Raw genomic sequence first — 21,118 nt, 5'->3', positions numbered from 1 at the left:
GAGGAGAAGTCTAGTAGAAAACAGACATTGAAGCATATGCAGAAACCATATGTGTGTCTGTTTGTATTCATAAACATCCCCATATATTTATATCATTTTAAAGTAGAACACACGCCTTGAGACTTACCTGCAGACACCATATGTTTGTGTATATGTGTATATGCATGCATGCGGAACTTATGCCAGTCTTCTTTATATCGATTTACTTTTCTCTCAGTATATTTAAAATAGAAAGCTCCATTGTCTCTTCGTGGCACACTGTTATACTGTTATGGATAGCTATTTTTCATATACATTTCTCTACATATGTTTATATCTCTCTGTTTTATGTATATACATATATATAATATAGAAACATTAAGCTAAAAAAGGTCTCTTAATATTCAATATTTTTTCCGAGGTAGAGCGAATTGGTTATTAAACGACATTTGTGGAGTAGTGTTTGCATAAAAATATCAGGGTGATGTGATAAAGTTCTTTTATATTTTATATATATATATATATATATATATATATATATATATATATATATATATATATATATATATATATATATATTATATATATATATATATATATATATATATATATGTGTGTGTGTGTGTGTTGGGGGTGATATGCATATATGGTATGCACATTATGGTTACAATTACGTAGTGTATTCGGTAGCATTTTTGTCTGTGAAGAAAGAGTATCTAGGTTCGAACTGTGGGGAGACCGGTTGGATAGGTACTTTTTGTTACAAACGGGTTGTGCTTCTGTTGACTAAGCATTGAATTTTGTTTTGTATATATATATATATATATATATATATATATATATATATATATATATATATATATATATATATATATATATATATATATATATATGTATGTGTGTATATATGAATATGTATATGTATATATATATATGCACTGTGTGCATACCACTGTTCTACATATTTGTACATAAGATTTATGTTTGTTTCGATGCCCACGAGTGTAACTTACGTAACGAGTGCAGATATTTGTGTAGTCTATTTGATTTGACATTTTATGCAGAGGATGTCAGATCTACTGTGAGAAAAGTTGAATTTGAATTTTGTAGAAAAATTTGTGTGTGTTTTAAGGACAAAGGGGAATTGCAATGACAGGTTTTATATGAAAGAGAATTCAGAGACTTTTACGTCACCTTTCTGTTTCCCGTTTTAATTATTTTGTGAAGTCTGTGGAATAATAAGAGCTGCGTGCCGGGATGAAGCTGAAATTCAGGAAGCGTCTTTGGAAAAAGAACCAAGTAAGGAATTAGTCTCCTTATCTCTGTGCTGGTCATATTCTCCAGTACGAATGGTTTCCCTAATAGTTTACGTGCGTTTCCTAAATAAAAAAACTTTAATTATGTAGAAGAAATGATTAGAAGCTATTCTCTCTATCCACTGGCGTACCTAACCTTTAAGCAATGTCAGCTGTGATTCCAAGGTTTCGCTTTGTATGTAGAATTGGAGCCCGCCCTTCTTTTGGCGGTTCCACGTCTGTCTTGAGAGAATAGTTTTTTCATAAAATTATTTGGATCTTAAGTTATCTGTAGGAAGCGTACCCAAAGTATTGGGAAAGTAAGATTGTACGAGTTCAGTATAGTGCATTGTATTGAGTACAGGCTGTGTGTGTGTGTGTATATATATATATATATATATATATATATATATATATATATATATATATATATATATATATACATATACATATATACACAAATTTCAAATGTATGTGTACCACGAATTTTATCATCTTAATTATAAGCAGCGTTATTTTACGAGTATTCACTAATTGGTTGTAGTTTTTTGTATTTATTTAAATGACCACTTACCTCTCTTTGCAGGCCGGGTCCAGATGGATCGAGACTGTCTTCAACAAACGGGAATGTATCAAGTTTATTCCGAGCAGTAAGGACAATGCAAGGTAAGACCTAACATGTTTCTTCGTTTCTTCATTAGTTTTATCTCATGCGTCAGTGCTTTGATGTGAGAAAGGAAAGTGAATCGAATATTTGAGTGTAGCGTTACCTATAGCTAGCTTACAGAAATGCTGAAATGTATTGTGTTGGGATTCTTTTGATCATGCCTGTATAATGTTGACGATTACGTAATATTTTATTTAACGTTTCTGTTGTATTCCTTTTCCATTATACTTTATATTTTGGTTGGAATCCATCACAAAGACCACGTCTGTAACGTATCTTGTAAGGGTTGGCATGTCCTGTTTGAGCGCTTTAGGTTAATAAAGGTTTCTACTCGTACCACTACTTCTACTGCAAATACTACTACTACTACTACTAACAATAACGAATATTCATCCAAACAATGGCAAATTATGATGTAATTTAATGCTTAATTTTGAATCAAAAGCAAGAGAGCGAGAACGTAACTTGCAAAGGTGTCGTATATTCCGAAGTCCATCTAGTTCTCATTAAAGATGAAAACCTCGTACAGTAGTACAGTAGTAACGTGGATATTAATTCCATTCATGGCGGTTTCATTCACATACATATTGATGAGAATCGAGTCGGGGTCAGAAGTGCAAAATTAATCGATATTTTGCCGACGCCATGAATACTTGACGGTGTGCTGTCCCTCTTTCATTCATTTGCCTGACGTTGCTGTTAGAGTGAGGAATTCTTATTAACTGCATATGTATAAGCGCTGGATGTTTATAATGGGATTTTATTTATATGTGGTTTTTACTAAGCGCGACAACGTCCTCGCACAGCAACAAACGCATAAATATCTGCTTTCAAGTATCTGGACAAAAAAATAGTTTATCATTTACCATAAAAATTAATATGACGTCAAAACGAGAGAGAGAGAGAGAGAGAGAGAGAGAGAGAGAGAGAGAGAGAGAGAGAGAGAGAGAGAGAGAGAGAGGTATGTTTTTGAAGTTTGTTTTTTAGTAGTATTGCCAGTATTGTTTGATGGTTGGAAAAAGGAAAAAAAATACAATTTAAATTCCTGAGAAGTATGTGTCAAGAAAATAGCGGTATATGTTTTTCAAAGAAAACTTAAAATAAAACATACACGCTCAGAGTTAGGGTTATCCGTTCCACGTTAGCTAGAAATTCCATGGAGCAAACTTATTGGTTTTTAGAGGTCTAGGTACTTTACTGTCTTCCATGTTCCCAAATCCTCACCGCTTTCCCTCTTTTGAAAGTTAAAACCTAAATACATAAGAGGAAAAAATAATCGCGTAACTGTTGCTGATGTACTCTATGTGAAAGCAGACTAAATCGACTTGCGTTTGGCACATATTTGGTAGTATCAAGCAGTCTCTCTCTCTCTCTCTCTCTCTCTCTCTCTCTCTCTCTCTCTCTCTCTCTCTCTCTCTCTCCTTCCCTAGTGTGTACTCTGTTTTTTACTCCCATGATATTGGCGATTGTGTTTAACGTTGCAGTTGCAAAGCGAAGTCCTTAGAAGTGCTGACAAACGAGCAGCGCACGATTTGCTTCTTCGTTCTTTTTTCTCTGTTCGGGTCAGGGTAAAAGAAAATGAAAAGTTTCGCTTAATGGCTTCAGTGGCGTTCTCTTTACGTTTGCTTATATATTTTTATCGATTATTACGTCATCGTTTCATTCTGTTTCTCATTTTTGCATTAACTGCTAAGCTATTTCTGATGTTTTTCATTCATTACAACAGTTTCGTCATCTTGAGTTTTCGGTTTTTTATTATTATTATTATTATTATTATTATTATTATTATTATTATTATTATTATTATTATTATTATTATTATTTTACTGGTTTCGCTTGCTTTTATTTCATTGAACTGCAATCTGTTGCAAAACATTGCATTATTTCATTTTTACTTTTCCACTTACAGTAGTTTCCATTTTAACGTGAAAAATAAAAATTATAAAATTTATATATATATATATATATATATATATATATATATATATATATATATATATATATATATATATATATATATATATATATATATATATATATATATATATATATACACACACACACACACGCACACGTAAAACTGTCTTTTGTCTTACTAATGTAGTTTTTAAGCTTGAAAGTTATGCATTTGAAATGTGTCTGAAGTAACACTGATTTCGTAAAACTGACGGTGGTAAAAAAAAAAAAAACAATGCAAGTACGAACACCGTTCTCTGACCCCCACCCAAGCGATATGTGCCATTGTATTTTTAGAAGCATTGTGACGTAAGGCTTCCAAACAACACCAGACCATCAGGTTTATCTGATTTTGCGTCGTTCCTCGGTAATGGTTTTGGAGTCTTCTTTTCTCGTCCGTTTTCATGACTTTACATTTTCTTCTCTACACCACATATGTCTAAGTATGAAGTATGGCAAAAGAATCCAGCTGAGTATTTCTATTGATATTTTGCAAGCAATTTTTATTTAGAATAAAATATAGGTTTTTTTTTGTAGCGAAAGCAATTGTACGAAATAGTGATTGACTGTTGAATCCTCTTACTTTATATATCATCCAAAAGCCCTCTCTTGTGTTAGTGTGTGTGTATAAAAAAAACAAATATATATATATATATATATATATATATATATATATATATATATATATATATATATATATATATATATATATATATATATATATATATATATATATACACACACACACACACACTAGAGCCAAGGATGTGACTGTTGTTAACGTAAGGTGTGAAAGTAAATTGTACTTAACCTTGCTGTGACCATTAAATTTAATATTTTTCCAGGTTTTCCCACCGAGATGAAATCGTCTTGTATTGATAACCCTGCTTAACATCTCTAGAAAAATCTTGATATGTTGCAAATATGTACGAATAAGTTCACTAATCTCACTATTTCCTCATATTTATAATTTTTTCTCTTTCCCATTTATCGGTGGCATTATTGTGTGTCCCCCCAAAATGAAAATAACCCTTCCCGATCCTCATGGGTGTTGTGTTGTGTACTGCTTCTTCTTCTAACTCCTCCTCCTCATCCTCTTCTTCCTCAGCCCGGGAAGAAGCGTGTTAGAGTAAGTCTCGGGAAATTCCGCCCACCAAGCACGTTGCACTTTCCATCATTCTCGCCCTCTATGTAAAGCACAGACCGCCGTGAATTGCCCTCACGGATCCAGTTAAACTTTCTCTCTCTCTCTCTCTCTCTCTCTCTCTCTCTCTCTCTCTCTCTCTCTCTCTCTCTCTAGGCAATCACTTGGAAGTCCTTGCTTGACCCACGGGATTTACGAGGGAAGACTTTTTTTACCTGATTTTTTTTTTAAATTGTAAAGCCAGTTAATTTTCACTTTTAAACCCCCCTGGGATATGCGCAGAAAAAAATGCCCTTCTTCACCATGATTGAATTTTCATGTCCTTTGTTGCCTTGGGCATGGGTTGGGGGCGTGAGAGGATTGTGGCATCAGCAGATTGATGATGAAATCGAGGAGACCAGACAGAAGTTCTGTGGATCCAATTCGCATCAGAATTCCGGCTCCCCTCCTTCAGCAGCCCTTCCTGCTCGCCAACTGTTGTCGTTTTCCCTCCCTCTTTCAGTGCCAGTTTTATTACTTCGCGTTTTCATTCTGGTAGTTATTTGTTCTCGTTTTAGGTTAATATAATACCTTTCTCCAAAAGTTGGATGAATTTTTTTATTATTTCAATTTTTCTTGTTGGTGCATCTAACATTAGCTCTGTACGTGACCTATTAGCCTATATCCTTATTTGTAACTTTTTATCCTTTTACTTCAGGACAAATATCATTGGTATTCCGTTGTCAGCTTCATTAGTATTCTGTCCATACGTTAACTTCACTTCTACCCGAATCACCCCTCCCCCCCAACTGCTTCTTTTCACCATAACGGTTTCATTCTGACAGCTTTTGATGCAATTCTAGCTCATTTAAATCCAGCCACGTGACTGCTTTTCTGATATTCACCTATTTTACCCCCCCCTTCTCTCTCTCTCTCTCTCTCTCTCTCTCTCTCTCTCTCTCTCTCTCTCTCTCTCTCTCTCTCTCTCTCTCTCTCATTCGTATCCCCCCATCTATCAGGTTGTCTGTGATCTTTTTTCGAACACCATCTGTTACCTTTCTTAATTAAAAGTTCACTTGCGTCTCGGTTTTTATCTGTCCTTTTTATCCTCTTTTTCACTCATGCCAGCAGCGTCTTGACTTTAGTTGCAACTCACCTCTCTCAACGACATTGGTACTCCCCAGTACCAAGCGAGGGATTTTACCTTACATAGTTTCGTGTCCATTCCTTTCGTCAGTTCTGTAATAAACATCATTTCCACAGTTTAGTGCCATTGTTCTTCACCATCAGTTGGAGGTGCGTTTCTTTTCACGATCATGCCCGCTGACACAATGACAGTACTTTGTCTCACATCTCGGAATTTTATGTCTACTTACCTCCTGTCAAACTTGTCTTGCTTCCTTTATTTGTTGTATTTTAGATCTCTGTTGTGTCCCCTCCCTCCATCCATCAAGAAAAAATTAAGAAAAGAAAGCTTTCTCTCGTTTCCCGTGTTACAGTAATATACCAAGCCCAGGCACAGAAATAAAAAAAAGAAAAGCATGTTAGGATCACCCAAATTTTTCTCTCGTCTTCTCTCACTCAGAATAGTGAGAAAAGGAACATTTTTGCAAAGGTTGGCATTTGATTAGGGCTTCAGGCTGTTGAGTATGGTTTTGCTCGAGATTTCAGACTAGATCACTGCCTTCTTTGACATGGGTTACAGTTGTCTTTGATATCATCATCGCTGTGTTTTTTATAATCTCAGCCGCTACTGTTGCTGCTGATGATGATGATGCTTTTGAAGAACGTAAGCGCAAACTCTGTAGCTTTCTTGCTTGACAAACGAAAAAGGATTCTGTTTATCTCTTCTTTCTCAGTCTGTCCCCTTCTCCTTCTCACTTTCTCTCTTGTAAGCGAGGGGAAAAGCAGTATATTTTCTTTTGATTGACAAAAGAGGGTAAAGAAACTGCCTCTCTTTCTCGCTTTCTGAAATACTTGACATACATTTAAATTCAATTTTTCTAATATCCTGGCTTATGACGGAAAATCTTACGAACAATTAGCTATTTTGCACTTTTGAGTACTTGATTTTATTGCAACCATTATTACTTGATTCTTAATTATCTCTACTTTGTTTATGATATGCAGTGATAATGTTTTAACCTCATTATTGGCATCTTGAATGCATTTCCCATTATGTGCTGATTGTAGAATTTTATCGAAGGTTGTATTCATCAGATTTGTGACTGACTGATAAAAGCTTTCCCTATTATTAGTATTAGCATTGCTTCTTTGGCCGGATGATAGATCGACCAAATTAAAAATAAGGGTGTGGGTATTGCACCTTCATTCTTTTTTTGCCAATGCTTATCCCCAGACACCACCACCCCTGGGGAAAAGGGCTGTTAGCAAAAAGAAAATTATTAATATAAAATTATTATTAGACACTGACTTTGCTTTTTTTTTTATCCATTTCCCTCTAGTTTCGGAATCTTGTCTTTTAAGCTTTCTTAATATATTAGTTTATTTGAATGATAGTTTTATCATTATCCACCCGTCCAAATTTGCTTGTGCTTCTTTCCCGTAAGTGAATTTAAGTTTGTTGGTATTTACATACAAACAGATTTTTTCTTTGATAAGGTAGTTTTTTTATTAGTTGGATAAGTGATAATTTATATTTGTCAAAATAAATTCTCAGTATCTCTCTTTTGAGACGTACATATATATATATATATATATATATATATATATATATATATATATATATATATATGTGTATGTGTGTGTGTGTGTGTGTGTGTGTGTGTGTGAGTAGAGAGAGAGAGAGAGAGTTTGTGTATGTGTATGTATGTTTGTATATATACTGAATAACACATGAATAGTGTAGCTGTCATTAACTCTTGGCCTCTCGAAATGGCGCGCACCAACCATCCCCTAATTAATCCAGTGAATCAAGGAGCTTTGTAGTGACACTTGAGAGATGGAGCCTAATTTGCTGGATGAGAGATAAATGAAATTAGCTGCATATGAATCCATTTCACCGGGAAACGGGGATAGAAGCAGGATTTCTAAAGTTCTTAGTGAATAAAATGCGAACTTAGATGTTCAGTCGACCTTTTTGGATACAAAATATTCCGGTCGTAAAAATGGTCATTCGAGACTTTGCGTTTTTGTGACTAAATGAAAGGTTAAAAAAGAAAGATTTTTTTATTTGCCGTGAAAATAATTATAATTCAGGTAGTATTTGTTTAAGGCATTAGTTTACTTACTTTCACTCAGTAAAAGATTGATACTAACCTACCAGACTGTAACTCATCGTCATTTTAATAAATATAATTAATTCCAGAGCTTGCTGAATATAGGATAAACCATTTTCAAATAAAATGTAAATGTAAAAGATCAAGAATCTGTTCTGCGGAATCAAATTGTGTTGCATAGTAATGGTTCTGGCATGTTTAATTGATCCAAACCCATGACTAAAATTTGTTAGAAGAAAGTGCGATTTGTCAGTTTTCATTCCGTCAGAGCATCAAACAATTTTCATCCAGATTTTCGATGATGTATATCGAAGTTGTAACTCTTGGCCTGTGCCACTAAATGCATTGGTATTACTGCCCAAGTACGTAGTAATAGCCCAAAGGACCTGCTTGTTTAGTACGATTCAGATATCGGTGGACTATTGTCGAATGCCAGAGGTCATCTGAAGTCATTTGTCTTCTTTCTTTGATTTTTCTTTGACTGATCAATCTAAAGCCCCTGAAGTTAACTGGATCAGGTACATGAAACTTTATTTTATGGGAATTTGAACATTTGTGGTTTCATTTAGGTTTGAGAGTATAGTAAATATTGTTATTATTGTCTGATATTAAGACAATTAGTGAAAGATGATACGATTCCAATGAATCCGTTGCTTTAATCAGGTGGTAGTAACTATATGATTGGCTTTATCTCAGAAAGGTCTGTTTCAAGACGTCTTCATCAATCTGCGGTGGTTTATTTTTGCGAAAAGTCAGAAATTGTGAATCAGATGCTTCTAGTTTAGTGAAGCATTTTATAATAATAATAATAATAATAATAATAATAATATTACTAATAATAATAATAATAATAATAATAATAATAATAATAATAATAATAATTCTTTTCTACTCTCTCTCTCTCTCTCTCTCTCTCTCTCTCTCTCTCTCTCTCTCTCTCTCTCTCTCTCTCTCTCTCTCTCTCTCTCTCTCTTTTTTTAAGCGTTGCTTCAAAACTTTTAGGCTCTTGTGGGCGTGAGCTCGATTACATTGTCTTGTAAAGGAACTCGACGGTATAAGATGTCTCATGACGAAACGCGAGCGATGAAAAGTTAGTTGTTCGGAAAATTTCACGAACTTTGCCCCCCACTCCAGGCAGTGAACTTCGTAAGAAGTGTTAGGTAACAGCGAGCGACATCAGACATCTTGGGATGTTGATAATCTTGATTGCATATATATATATATATATATATATATATATATATATATATATATATATATATATATATATATATATATATATATATATATATATATATATATATATATATATATATATATATATATATATATATATATATATATATATATGTATGTATGTATGTATGTATGTATGTATCTATGTGTTATATATACGTATAACTTGAAATTTGGTCGTAAGTACGCCTTATGTAAAAGAAATTAACTAGTCAGCTTCACAATTTGGACAAAAAATCGAAATTTATTTTAGGAGAGAATCCATATTATATTCTTTAGGTTCGAGTGAGAATCTTTACTGAACTACTTTAGGTTCAAAATTTTCCTTAGGTGAGACTGCATATCATATTGTTGCTCGTTTCAAAATTTCCTTTAGGAGAGAATCCATGTCATGTCTTGTCCGAATTTTTCCTTGTGTGAGATTCTACATCACGGCTTTCTTTGACTTGAAATAAACCTCCAGCGAGACTTCAGGTCACATTTCCACTTTGGGTTCGAATTTTTCATTATATAAGGATCCATATCACATTTATTGTTTGGGATTCGAAATTTTTCCCACTTGAAAAATCACGTAAGATTACTTTTTTCTTTTCTAAATCCACTTTCAGCAAGAATCTATGTCATTACCTTTTTTTTTTAAAATAAGAATCCATGTCATATTAATTCTTTCGGATCCGAAATTTACTAACGGCTAGAATCCGCATCACTTTATTTTGGTGATTTCGACATTTCCTTCTAAAGTAAAACCTGCGCTGCGTTAATTAAGTTCTGAATTCCTCTTTTCTGAATTCCTCTTACGGGAGAATCACTCCACATCACTTTTTGGGTTCGAAATTTGCGTACAGAGAGCACATATAGATTTTTCCTTTTTTTTTTTTTGAAAACGATGTTTTCATAAAATGAATTCTATATTAATTATATTAGCTGTTTGAGTTAAAACTTTTCCTCAATGACGTGAGACTCCTCAACACATCACTTCTTTGTGCTCGAAATCTACTTACAGCAAAGATACAGCAAAGATCCATATCACTTCTTTCATGTCGAAGAAAAAAAAAAAAAAAAGGAATCCACATCAAGGATTGCTCTCTCTCTCTCTCTCTCTCTCTCTCTCTCTCTCTCTCTCTCTCTCTCTCTCTCTCTCTCTCTCTCTCGTCAGTTGCCCGTAATGATATCCGCCCACTGTTTTACATCACATCTGACAAGTTCCTTAAAGATTGGGCATAAGGCCCGGGGTGATTCTTGATCTCGTTATAACCTTTCAAATATAAAGTAAGCAGAAGTCTGTTTCCATTCCGAGGTAAATTGAAATTTTGTGGTGATCTTTCTCTTCTCTCTTTCCTCACATTTTATTTCTGTTTTTCTTTAGGCCTGGGATAGAAAAGGGCAATAAGTTGCCCTTCCCGTTGGCCTTTTCTAAAAGGAAAGAGAAAAAATAGTCCCATAAGCGCTGTATAACCTACAGTAATTCAACTCTTTCCAGCATGTTCATAGAATGAATAGCATTTAGAACTAGTGCACTATTGTAGTTGTAGTCCGTTTTAGTAGCAAAGGTCAAAGGTGACAACATGACCTCCTTGACCTTAATGGTCCTTCAGTATTATGGGGTAAACTCCATGGGAAAATCCCACTTTATTTTTGTAGGGACATATCAGGATTCTGCGCCTCAGTTCTTATCCTTATCGTCAGTGCTAAATCCACATCTTTGGGAATGAGTAACGTTTGGGTATTAGTACGAAAGATAAGATAGTCCTTTCTATTTCTCAACACACGCCTTAATAAAGAATGACATTAAATAGTTACACTCCGCTTGATATGTAATTTATTTAATGCATTTTAACTGAAGTTGGAATGCTTTATCCTATTTTACAAGCATTTTTTCAGTGCTTATTTCATTTGCTCATAGAATTAAGTAGTTAATTTTATTTATACATACTGTATTAGTTAACGGTTTCATGAACCTCAAGTATTAAACTTGCTTTTGATCTGTTGTGTATTCTTCCATTCTGTAACACGAATACATAGGTTTAAATTTTTAATCTATTATAAAGAGTTTGATAAGATAACCTCTTAATGCATTGCATAGTTTGAGCCATTTGTCGCATATTAACTGTACAAAGAGGCGCCAGTTAGCGTATTGTGGAATATCGACATTTCCCTTGGGTCATTTTGCAAGGGAGTCTCAGATGACCGCCAAGAGTTTCCACTTTTGTCAGCAATAGCCTTGTTTAATTATATGTGTTCTTCTATTTGTGTAAAAACTTGAATCACAGTTGCAGCCAATGTACAGTATTCCACTTACGCGAAAAAGTAAGTCTGTAGTTTCTCTTTAAGTCCGTCGTGTTTATTAATTCATGAATCGTTCTCACTTCCCTGTTGTGTTGAGGATTCTTTCAGTTTCGTAAGTTATATTAGCTTTTACGTAATTGTACGTACTTTTGTAGGGATTAAGATACTTAATGCGTACGAATGTATGTATGATGTAATGAGTATTCCCACAACACAGCACGGTTGTCATTTTTAGTCACAGGCTTTAATAGAATATTTGGAGATAAAGTTCTTGATGATTAATATGGTAGATTCGGTGTCTGTAACACTGTATTAAGTAGCAGGAGCCTAACTTTTAAGAAAATATAATTTGATTACGTTAGCATATCACGCTGCTCTGAAGCATTGCATCACCAAAGGAAAAAGGGCGTAAGCATTAGAAATGGATAAATATTGAACGTCATATGAGAAATATATTTCTATGTGGGAAGTTTGCATAGAAATTGCTTGTAGAGTGCACAAGATCTTCCGCAGGACTTTCCTGTTTAATTTGTAGTTTGCTAGGACACAGCAGCCATCTCACAAGACTTGTATACTGCATTATGAAAGCGTAATTATGCTTCTTAGAAATTCTCCGTACGTATGCTTTACGGCTTTTGCAACTGTTTATGTTTGAGGTTCACTTTTAGTTTAGAATTGCGAGTCAAGCGTATCGATAGATGTAGCATAGTTCTCTGATCTAATTTGTTTTTATCTTCATATTGAAAAATGCTGTGAAATATAGAGTTAAAAATAGCTGCATAATTTTCCATGCCGATTGATACTTGCTTCGGTAATATGTGATACAGCTCATGGTGATTAAAAAAAGAACATCCCCCTCCCCCAACCATTGACAAAGTCGAAGTTATAGATAACTGAAGCGAATATTCAGTCAAACCCATAATACTAAATGTTTCGACTTAGCGTGCAATGCCTTAGCCGAGCTCATAAAACCTTTTAACTATTTTTTGGCTCCAGTGAACATCCAAGTTGTTATCCTCTCTAGTGTATTACTCTTGTTCTTCATTATATGACGTGATGACGGTCCCTTTTTGAACCTTAGTGAATTTATTAGAATAATAAAATGTATCGCATTTCAGCCTGTTGGTAAATCCTTTGTACAATCCCCAGATGCTGCTGTGGTCAGCTGTGGCAGTGCCACCGAGATGGGTCTCCAGCAACTCTTCGCCATGGAGAGGAGTTGCACTGGAGTCCCTCCAGGCATACCCAGCTCCTTCCTACAGATGCCTATGGCACTCTAGAATTCCAGGGAGGTGCCCATGCGACCAAGGCGCAGGTTTGTATTCGGCAGTTCACTTATAGTTTCTGTGGTGTGAACGTTGCCATGAATCGTAATAATTTAAGTTCGTTATTTTATTTCGCAGTAAAAACAAATTCAAAATCATAATCATAGCTACAATATATATATATATATATATATATATATATATATATAATGTAATTGTAACAACCGCAATGCCCTTTAACTTGTATTCTTAACACTTTTTGGATACAACCTTAGATCCAAATACATACATACAGTACATACATACATACATATATATATATATATATATATATATATATATATATATATATATATATATATATATATATATATATATATATGTGTGTGTGTGTGTGTGTGTGTGTGTGTGTGTGTGTGTGTGTGTGTGTGTATCTTTTTATGTCATGTTAGAGACTGATTATAGGATTTACTTCTGTGTTCATTTCAGTACGTGAGGCTGGCGCACGACACACAACCAGAGCATATCTTGCAGCTTCTTACTGGGGAATGGGGGATGGATTTGCCAAAGCTCTTGATCACTGTGCAAGGGGGGAAAACCAACTTTGATTTGCAGCCGAAATTGAAGAAGGTCATAAGGAAAGGTTTACTTAAAGCTGCCAAAACTACAGGCGCGTGGGTTTTTACAGCAGGCACAAATACCGGTACAGTAATTTATTGTCATGTTTGGTTGCTTAGGTTGTCCAGTATTTCACAATATTCCAAAGTAACATAAATGGTTCTGCTTGCTTATTAGATATCCAAGGTCTACCATTATTAAGGACGTCCAGCTTGCATTGCCCTTAAGTATTTACCATGGACAAACCTGACTTTTTTCATCTCTTTCTTGTCTGGGAGAAGTGTTCCGACATGTACTGTACAGTAGACACGTAGTATTCAATTATGTTGACTATTTTATGGTGGTCAGTAGGATATCTGCCCAATATTTTAGATATATATCCTAACAACATTAACAACAGTAAGAAATTTGTTATCGTTATTAATACCTAAATATCCTCATTTATGTGTTTTCATTTTATGATTTGTCACAACAGGAGTTACAAGGCATGTTGGGGAAGCTTTGGTCTCTGAAAGTTCACTTCGTGAACGCGGAGGTCGGGTTGTTAGTGTCGGAATAGCTCCATGGGGCATTATTGAGAGACGAACGGATCTACTTGGTCGAAACAGAGATGTTCCATATCACCCACTCATATCTCCAAAGTCCAGGTACAATATGAAGGTGATGTATAACCAGTCATAATCATAATCTTGCTTTGTGAGCCTTCACTCATCTTTTTATCTTTCGATGAGAGACTGATCTGCAGATTTCTTATGTGCAACGAGTTTTCACGTGCTTTGTTATGTTTCTAACAAAAGTAATCCTTTCGTTTGGATATGGAATATTTCTCCAAAATACTCGTAAAATTTATGAAGCCTTTATAGTCTGTCTGTCTGTAGTTTAGATTATAACTTCACCCACGATTCACGGTGACTGTGAAGTGGCCTTTGTAAGTGTTAAGTCGGATGTGTCTTTTTCTAATGAATTTCAAAAGTTTATAATGCATGTGATTCACCTTCATGTGACATAATTTTTATTCCTCTTAGTATTTTGGAAAATGCAAGCTAAATGTCATCTAACCTAAAATTGTTATCTTTTCATTAAAAAATGCGCATTTTAGTGGCAAGTTTAAGGTGCAGGCTGCATAAAAAAATTGTGCTTTGTTAATATCATCATTAACACTTTTATATCAGATTTTTCCTTACCAGGGTCAATAAAATGAGACCTATTGTCCTTTGCACTCTCTGTCCGAATTCCTATAGGTGTCTGAGTCTTCATCTATGCCCTGTTTCTAGAATTTTGTAGGCTTTAGTTCTGATCTTGTCCTGCAGCTTCCATTCCCTGCTCCTCACCCCATCTTATACCATGATTAAACCATCTCGCTCTTCGAGATCTAGGTCTGCATTCCAGCTACCTCTCTCCGCAGCTTTTCCATTGATGATATGACCTTCCCATTGTACTCCAGTCGAGCCCTGGCACTCTGTAATCACACCGCTATCCAATGCCTAGAAGTTGGCAATGCCCCATCTTCTTTCGCTCACTGTCTCTGACCCCCTGTCTGTGTACTGTATGACTTTGACATGGCTGGGTCATCAACGTACAGCATGTTCCGTCAGGTTTCGCTTCTTTAGCTAAACACTTTGATTTCATTTGCACCAACTGGCGCTTCAAACACCACGGGATAAATGCTTGTTTGCAAATGCACGAATTTTATATTTTCGCCTTTGATATCTGAAATGGTTTGCCTAGCTCGCCCATACACTTCAGCAAGCGACATTGTTGAATGGACTTTTTTTTAACTTATTTAAGATTTCTAACATTTCTTTCATAAACAGTCGTATGTTCTTATGCTGTAGGCCATTGCTAAGAAACAAACAAAGCACTAAAGAAAGCACAAACAGATTGAATTGAGGTAAAAGATTGCCATTGCATAAAGATTCGTCAAGACAGGAAAACCGGTCAATTAAAACCGTTATTGTTCAGATCACACTGGGGTGAGTTAGTGACATGGTTGTTTTAAATACCCTAGACAAGTCTACTAATTATTTTTATATATTTTAACTGGGTTAAAAGCGTTTTAATGAGTTTTTCTTATCTTGTTAGACTGTTAGTGTTTTAAAACAAAATGCGATGTATCAAATATTGTATAGCAGATGAAAATAAGTTGCAAATGAGCCTATATGTCTTACAAAACTGTTTTATATTTTTGACGGCATATGGTGTATCAAATTTTTTTATGTTCAGTATTGATTTTTATTAGTTTTCTTAATATTTTATGTACAATTTTATTTTCCAAATTTTCGTCGGTAGCTCGTCGAAAATCATTTCAATTCAAAAGTGAGTCAGATTAAGCCAAATTGCAGGTTAGTGATGGTTGAATTTGTGAAGTTTTATTGTATGTATTTATATTTATGTATATACACACACATTATATATATATATATATATATATATATATATATATATATATATATATATATATATATATATAGAGAGAGAGAGAGAGAGAGAGAGAGAGAGAGAGAGAGAGAGAGAGAGAGAGAGAGAGAGAGAGAGATAAGAGGAAACTCTGTGAAAAATGAATGAAAGAAGCAAGTTTATAACATTTATTTCCTAATAGAACAAAATGGTTACTTGGTTAAAAGTTGAGAGCTTTCGAGGAAATACTAAATGTATATGGACCTGGACATCTTCCTTTCAGATGGGGCTTTTGTAGATGACAGGAGCATCATTGCCTCTATTTAATGCCTTTAACTACAGTTTTAGAAGCACGGAACCATGCTTCGATGATGCCATGTCAGCTTTTACAAATATTAAGTGAGGAAGAGAATTACAATGATTGTAATTACAGGGACAGTGGTCATTAATATATAGAGAGAATATAGACTGTCACCACAGTATTTACATATTTTTCTCATCCATCACAGCTCTCACTTTTAGTACACTAAAGGGTAAGCTGGTACCAGCAGGAACTAAGTGACAGTTGCTTCCACACGGTCATCTAGAATATGGAAACTTAATATACACAAATAAACACACTTAAGCACACGCACATAGTGGTTGGATTTAGAAACCAAATGTGATTAAATTTTAATGGTAGACATTTAAACAAATACACACAAAAGCTGATGAAGTAGTTATCAAAATATTTTCATGTATTCATCCATACCAGGATATTACTCTTCCAGGTAAATCAACCTGTAATATTCATATAAGAAGGAGAATGATACGGTTGGTATATTGAATAAGCTAGTAACAGAACGATAGATTAAAATAAATTGAAAGTTTTAGTTTCCTATCAAAGTTATATTTAATAACAAAGTGTGATGTTTCATATTTCAACACATTCACAAGTTTTGGAACTAGCAGCATAGAAAATCCACTGTTAGGCAGCTTATGTATAGGAAAGTTGATAAACGTTTGCAAATCTACAGAACTTCAAGCAGACAACTCCAGCAGTTCTGTTGAGTGGCATATATGAGTAAAAGGCTAGAAGTCCTGCTGTTTCAACATGAAAATATCTTATTTTATCATAAATCTTAGTTAAGAATTTATTATTAACTTTAATACCAGTATCCAGAAAAGGAGCTTGTTTTGTAAGGGTTATTATTATTAGAGATTTAAAGAACTGGGGTGTATAGAATTAGCACCAAATAATATATACATATTATTTAATGATACTAGATCATCAATAAAGGCCAAGTTGCAGCTTTATCTTAATCTGCTGCCAATATGATTACTTCTTGAAAAAATTTGGCCCGCTAAAATATAAATATAGATAGGCAAAATAATGGATGTCTGTCGTGTGTTGACATATTTTATCACTGAATTTAATCGAATCTTCCCAGCACAAAACTTTAGTATATTCTAAGTGTGGTACTAAATACGATAGCATTTATAGTACTAACATTTCCTATGCTGTTCATGTACTGTGGTTTAGATGGATTTTTGTACATTACAGGTTTGTCGCACTAAATAGTCATCACACCTTCTTCCTTTTGGTGGATAATGGGACATCAGGGAAATATGGGCCTGAATTGATTCTCCGTAGAAAGTTAGAAAATTATATATCAAAACAAAGAATAGAAACACGTAAGTAACGAGAACAAATTTTTATTTGTATCTAATTTTTCTTAATCCTTGAAGTATACCCAATGGAAGAGAGAGGATGGTCGCGTAATTATTAGTGTAATTATTAGGTAGTACAGTATTTTCTTCTGTGCTAGTGGATTACAACTTAAAGATAAGGTAATCATACACTGTACAACCATTGTCCTACTAGAGCAAGCTGTAGTAAGGCTGTGGTTTATTTTATATCTGCGAAACCAAATTTGTTATTAATATTTATATTTTTCAAAATCATTTTGTGTTTTGTTGGTTTATGTTCCATTATTATACTGTGCATCAATCAGATGGTTAAAAATACAATAGCTGTATGTCAGTTTAAACTGAATGGCGTTCAAAATTTTCAAGTATTGCAACAAAGCACATTCAAAGGTTTTTCTCCCCTTGTAGGTGGTGGTTTAGCTACCCCAGTTGTATGCGTAATGATAGAGGGAGGACCACAGACGATAAGGCAAGTGCTAGAATATGTCACCGACTCTCCACCAGTCCCTGTTATTGTTTGCGATGGAACAGGAAGAGCTGCAGACATATTAGCATTTGTTCATAAGTGAGTTATGGAAATGTTTGTTTTGTACATAGCTCTGAAACACTAAAAAGTTATGTTTTCATACAACGAAATAACTTCTTATTTTACAAATGCATATCACTTAATATGCAGTTGTAATACTTGTAATACTGACCACTTAAAAATTGTAACTTTCTAATTACTAAGTTTACCTTAATAATTAAGTCTGCCAAGTTGGACCTTCAAAGGTGAGAGGTCAAGATAACAAAACAGGTGCAGATTTTCTTATAGAGTAACATACTATCAAATGAGATTGAGGGGGGAATTTTCTTAATTGATTAATTGTTGAATGATAAATCAGAGGTATACATTTAATGGTACTCGCATTCTTTTATATTTTACAATATGTAACCTTGCACACAAAGTTTTCTGTGCAGTGTTTCTGCCCTCTAGTTTGCTGCTTTATGTCCTTCCCTGTTCATCATTTCCTTTTTCTGCATTCACACTTGATAGTCTGGCTTCAACTTTTCCCTGCTTCTGTTTTCAACCTTATTTGTAGAATGAGATCTTTAGACCATCCCTAATAGTCTAGAGATTTTACTCATGTGTTAAAGTACAGTCTTACCTTAGTTAATGGATGTCGCCACAGTGGACAGTTTGGTTTAAGGAATTTTGTCTGTGGAAAAATCCAGCCTGTTAATGGACTTTTCCTTGGCTTATGGATGTACAAAGACGACTCGCAAAAACAAGTGTGGGATTAGGCTTATGTGTTTGCAGTTCCCAGCTGCATCAGAGGTTTCAATCTACTTGTGGGTCTCGCTCAGTGCACATCTCTTTAAAACTGTCTCCTGTGTTTTTGTGTGTGTTTTTGCAGTTTTAATGCGAAGTAATTATACTGTACATAAGTCATCATGGCCCGTAAGAAGGCTAGAGATGCCAGTAAGGCTGAGCCTCTTGTGGAGGGTATTTTACGGCTAGAGATGCCAGTAAGGCTGAGCCTCTTGTGGAGGGTATTATGTCTCCGAGCAAGTCTATGGGCTTGTAGGTCAGTGATGATGATGTGGAGGAGCACAAAGCAGAGCTCACCACAGAAAAACCGTAGGTCCTTCCGAGGGAACAGCAGCAAACAACAGCTGAGGAATTGTCCTCAGAGGGGCTTAGGGAGGGAAGTGAGGATATCACAAGTTCAGTAATAAATGTGTACAAAATTTTGTTGGAAAATAGTGCCATGACAAAGTTATAAAAAACTGCTGAATGAAAATGCTGTCTCTCACTTTGGGAAAATTTTAAAACACGGGCAAAAACAAGCATCAATAGACAGGTTTTTGGCGAGATAGACACATACTGAATCTCAAGAACAAAGCAATATAAAGGGAAAAAAGATAAACACCCCCTAGAGAGACAGTTGCCTGCTATTTTTATGGACTGGGGACTCTCCTTCCAAACAATTACATCTCTCCTTCTCTTTGGCTTTTTCACCACCTGCCACATGTACCATCAACTCTCCCAGTTACAGGTAAAGTGAGAACTGATTTGCATTTATTTCTTATAGTTATGTTTTTTGTATGATTTGTACGTCATGCTAAGCTTGTGCACATTTTTGGGGTTCGGGAATCGAGTAATCCAATTCAATTGATTTCTTATGGAAGGAATTCGTTTGTTTCAACGACAGTAAGGTTAAAGTACAGCCTTCTGGAACAGACTAAGTCCATTAATCAGGGTATGACTGTACTTCATGACTGCAGTTGCCTTAATCTATTGTGACTTTGTTTTAGTTGTCAGTATTAATGATCCACCCTTAATAACATGCAGAGTATTAATGATGGATACTACATGAATGAAGACTGTTTTACAGCGCAGAAGTTCCCTCCTTTTCTTGTGCATTGATGGAAAACATAACTTTACACCATCTTTGTTTATAGTAAGTTTTGATTTGGACATGAGTTGACATCTTATACTGTTATTTGCATTTACTGATGTCCAGGTTCTCATATTTTCAGTTTTTAGATGTCATGCAGTAATGAAAATTGTGTTTTTTCAGATATAGCACCAATGGTTTAAGTATGATTGAAGCAAATAGGGACAACATTTGCTTGACATTAGAGCGGATATTTGATATTCGAGCAGCACAAGCAGAGAAGCTCTTCACAGAAGTGATTCAGTGCATGCGCAAAAGAGATCTTGTAAGTTCAGGTCTTTGTAAGGATATAAAACATTCATTATACTGTAATTTTGATATATGATATTGAAAACTACATCATATGCTTTAGCACCAATTCTCTACTAAGGATCCATTTACAGATCACAGTCTTCCGATTAAGAGAAGGATCTGAGCTTGATCAAAGTATTCTGTCAGCGTTGCTTCATGCTCAAAGACTGAACCCTCCCGAGCAACTGTCATTAGCTCTAACATGGAACAGGGTGGATATAGCCAGATCACATGTCTTTAATGAGGATGTTGAGTGGCCTTTAGGTATGTGTAGCATATGCCATTAGTTCGTGATATACTCGTACAGTTGTACCTCGGAAAGTAGGTAGATTTTTATTCTTGTCATCATTTTCTTATTAGAGTTCAAGATTTTTTGTGAAAACGTTTATAGTATGGAAACCTGTATGTTTTATTATAAATATTTGGGATGATGATAATAATAATAATAATAATAATAATAATAATAATAATATCAAAATAATAATAATAATAATAATAATAATATTAATAATAATAATATCAAAATATTATACCAAAGATCATATTAGTAATAATGATAATTGTAACAGTTACTCATAGGTCAAGTCTGATAAATTTGTGTTGACAATTATTTTACTTGAATGCTTTTTGTGTACA

At 34.6% G+C, this 21,118-nt stretch overlaps 1 protein-coding gene across 9 annotated transcripts in view; it reads left to right on the top strand.

Annotated features, from left to right (window-relative positions):
- Trpm (transient receptor potential cation channel, subfamily M) overlaps window positions 1-21,118 on the top strand; it is a 340,295-nt gene that overhangs the window by 190,212 nt on the left and 128,965 nt on the right. For all 9 annotated transcript variants that reach the window (XM_067111320.1, XM_067111325.1, XM_067111323.1 and 6 more), the window contains 8 exons: window positions 1,861-1,940; window positions 12,931-13,096; window positions 13,536-13,749; window positions 14,140-14,311; window positions 17,605-17,735; window positions 18,159-18,315; window positions 20,315-20,456; window positions 20,575-20,746. In XM_067111320.1, the coding sequence (XP_066967421.1) occupies window positions 1,861-1,940; window positions 12,931-13,096; window positions 13,536-13,749; window positions 14,140-14,311; window positions 17,605-17,735; window positions 18,159-18,315; window positions 20,315-20,456; window positions 20,575-20,746 (1,234 nt within the window). The remainder of the gene's footprint in view (window positions 1-1,860; window positions 1,941-12,930; window positions 13,097-13,535; window positions 13,750-14,139; window positions 14,312-17,604; window positions 17,736-18,158; window positions 18,316-20,314; window positions 20,457-20,574; window positions 20,747-21,118) is intronic.

This window comes from Macrobrachium rosenbergii, chromosome 11 (assembly GCF_040412425.1).
Source record: "Macrobrachium rosenbergii isolate ZJJX-2024 chromosome 11, ASM4041242v1, whole genome shotgun sequence".
NCBI lineage: Eukaryota > Metazoa > Arthropoda > Malacostraca > Decapoda > Palaemonidae > Macrobrachium > Macrobrachium rosenbergii.
Note: the sequence above shows the minus strand (reverse complement) of the source record. Positions and strands in the feature narration are given on the sequence as shown.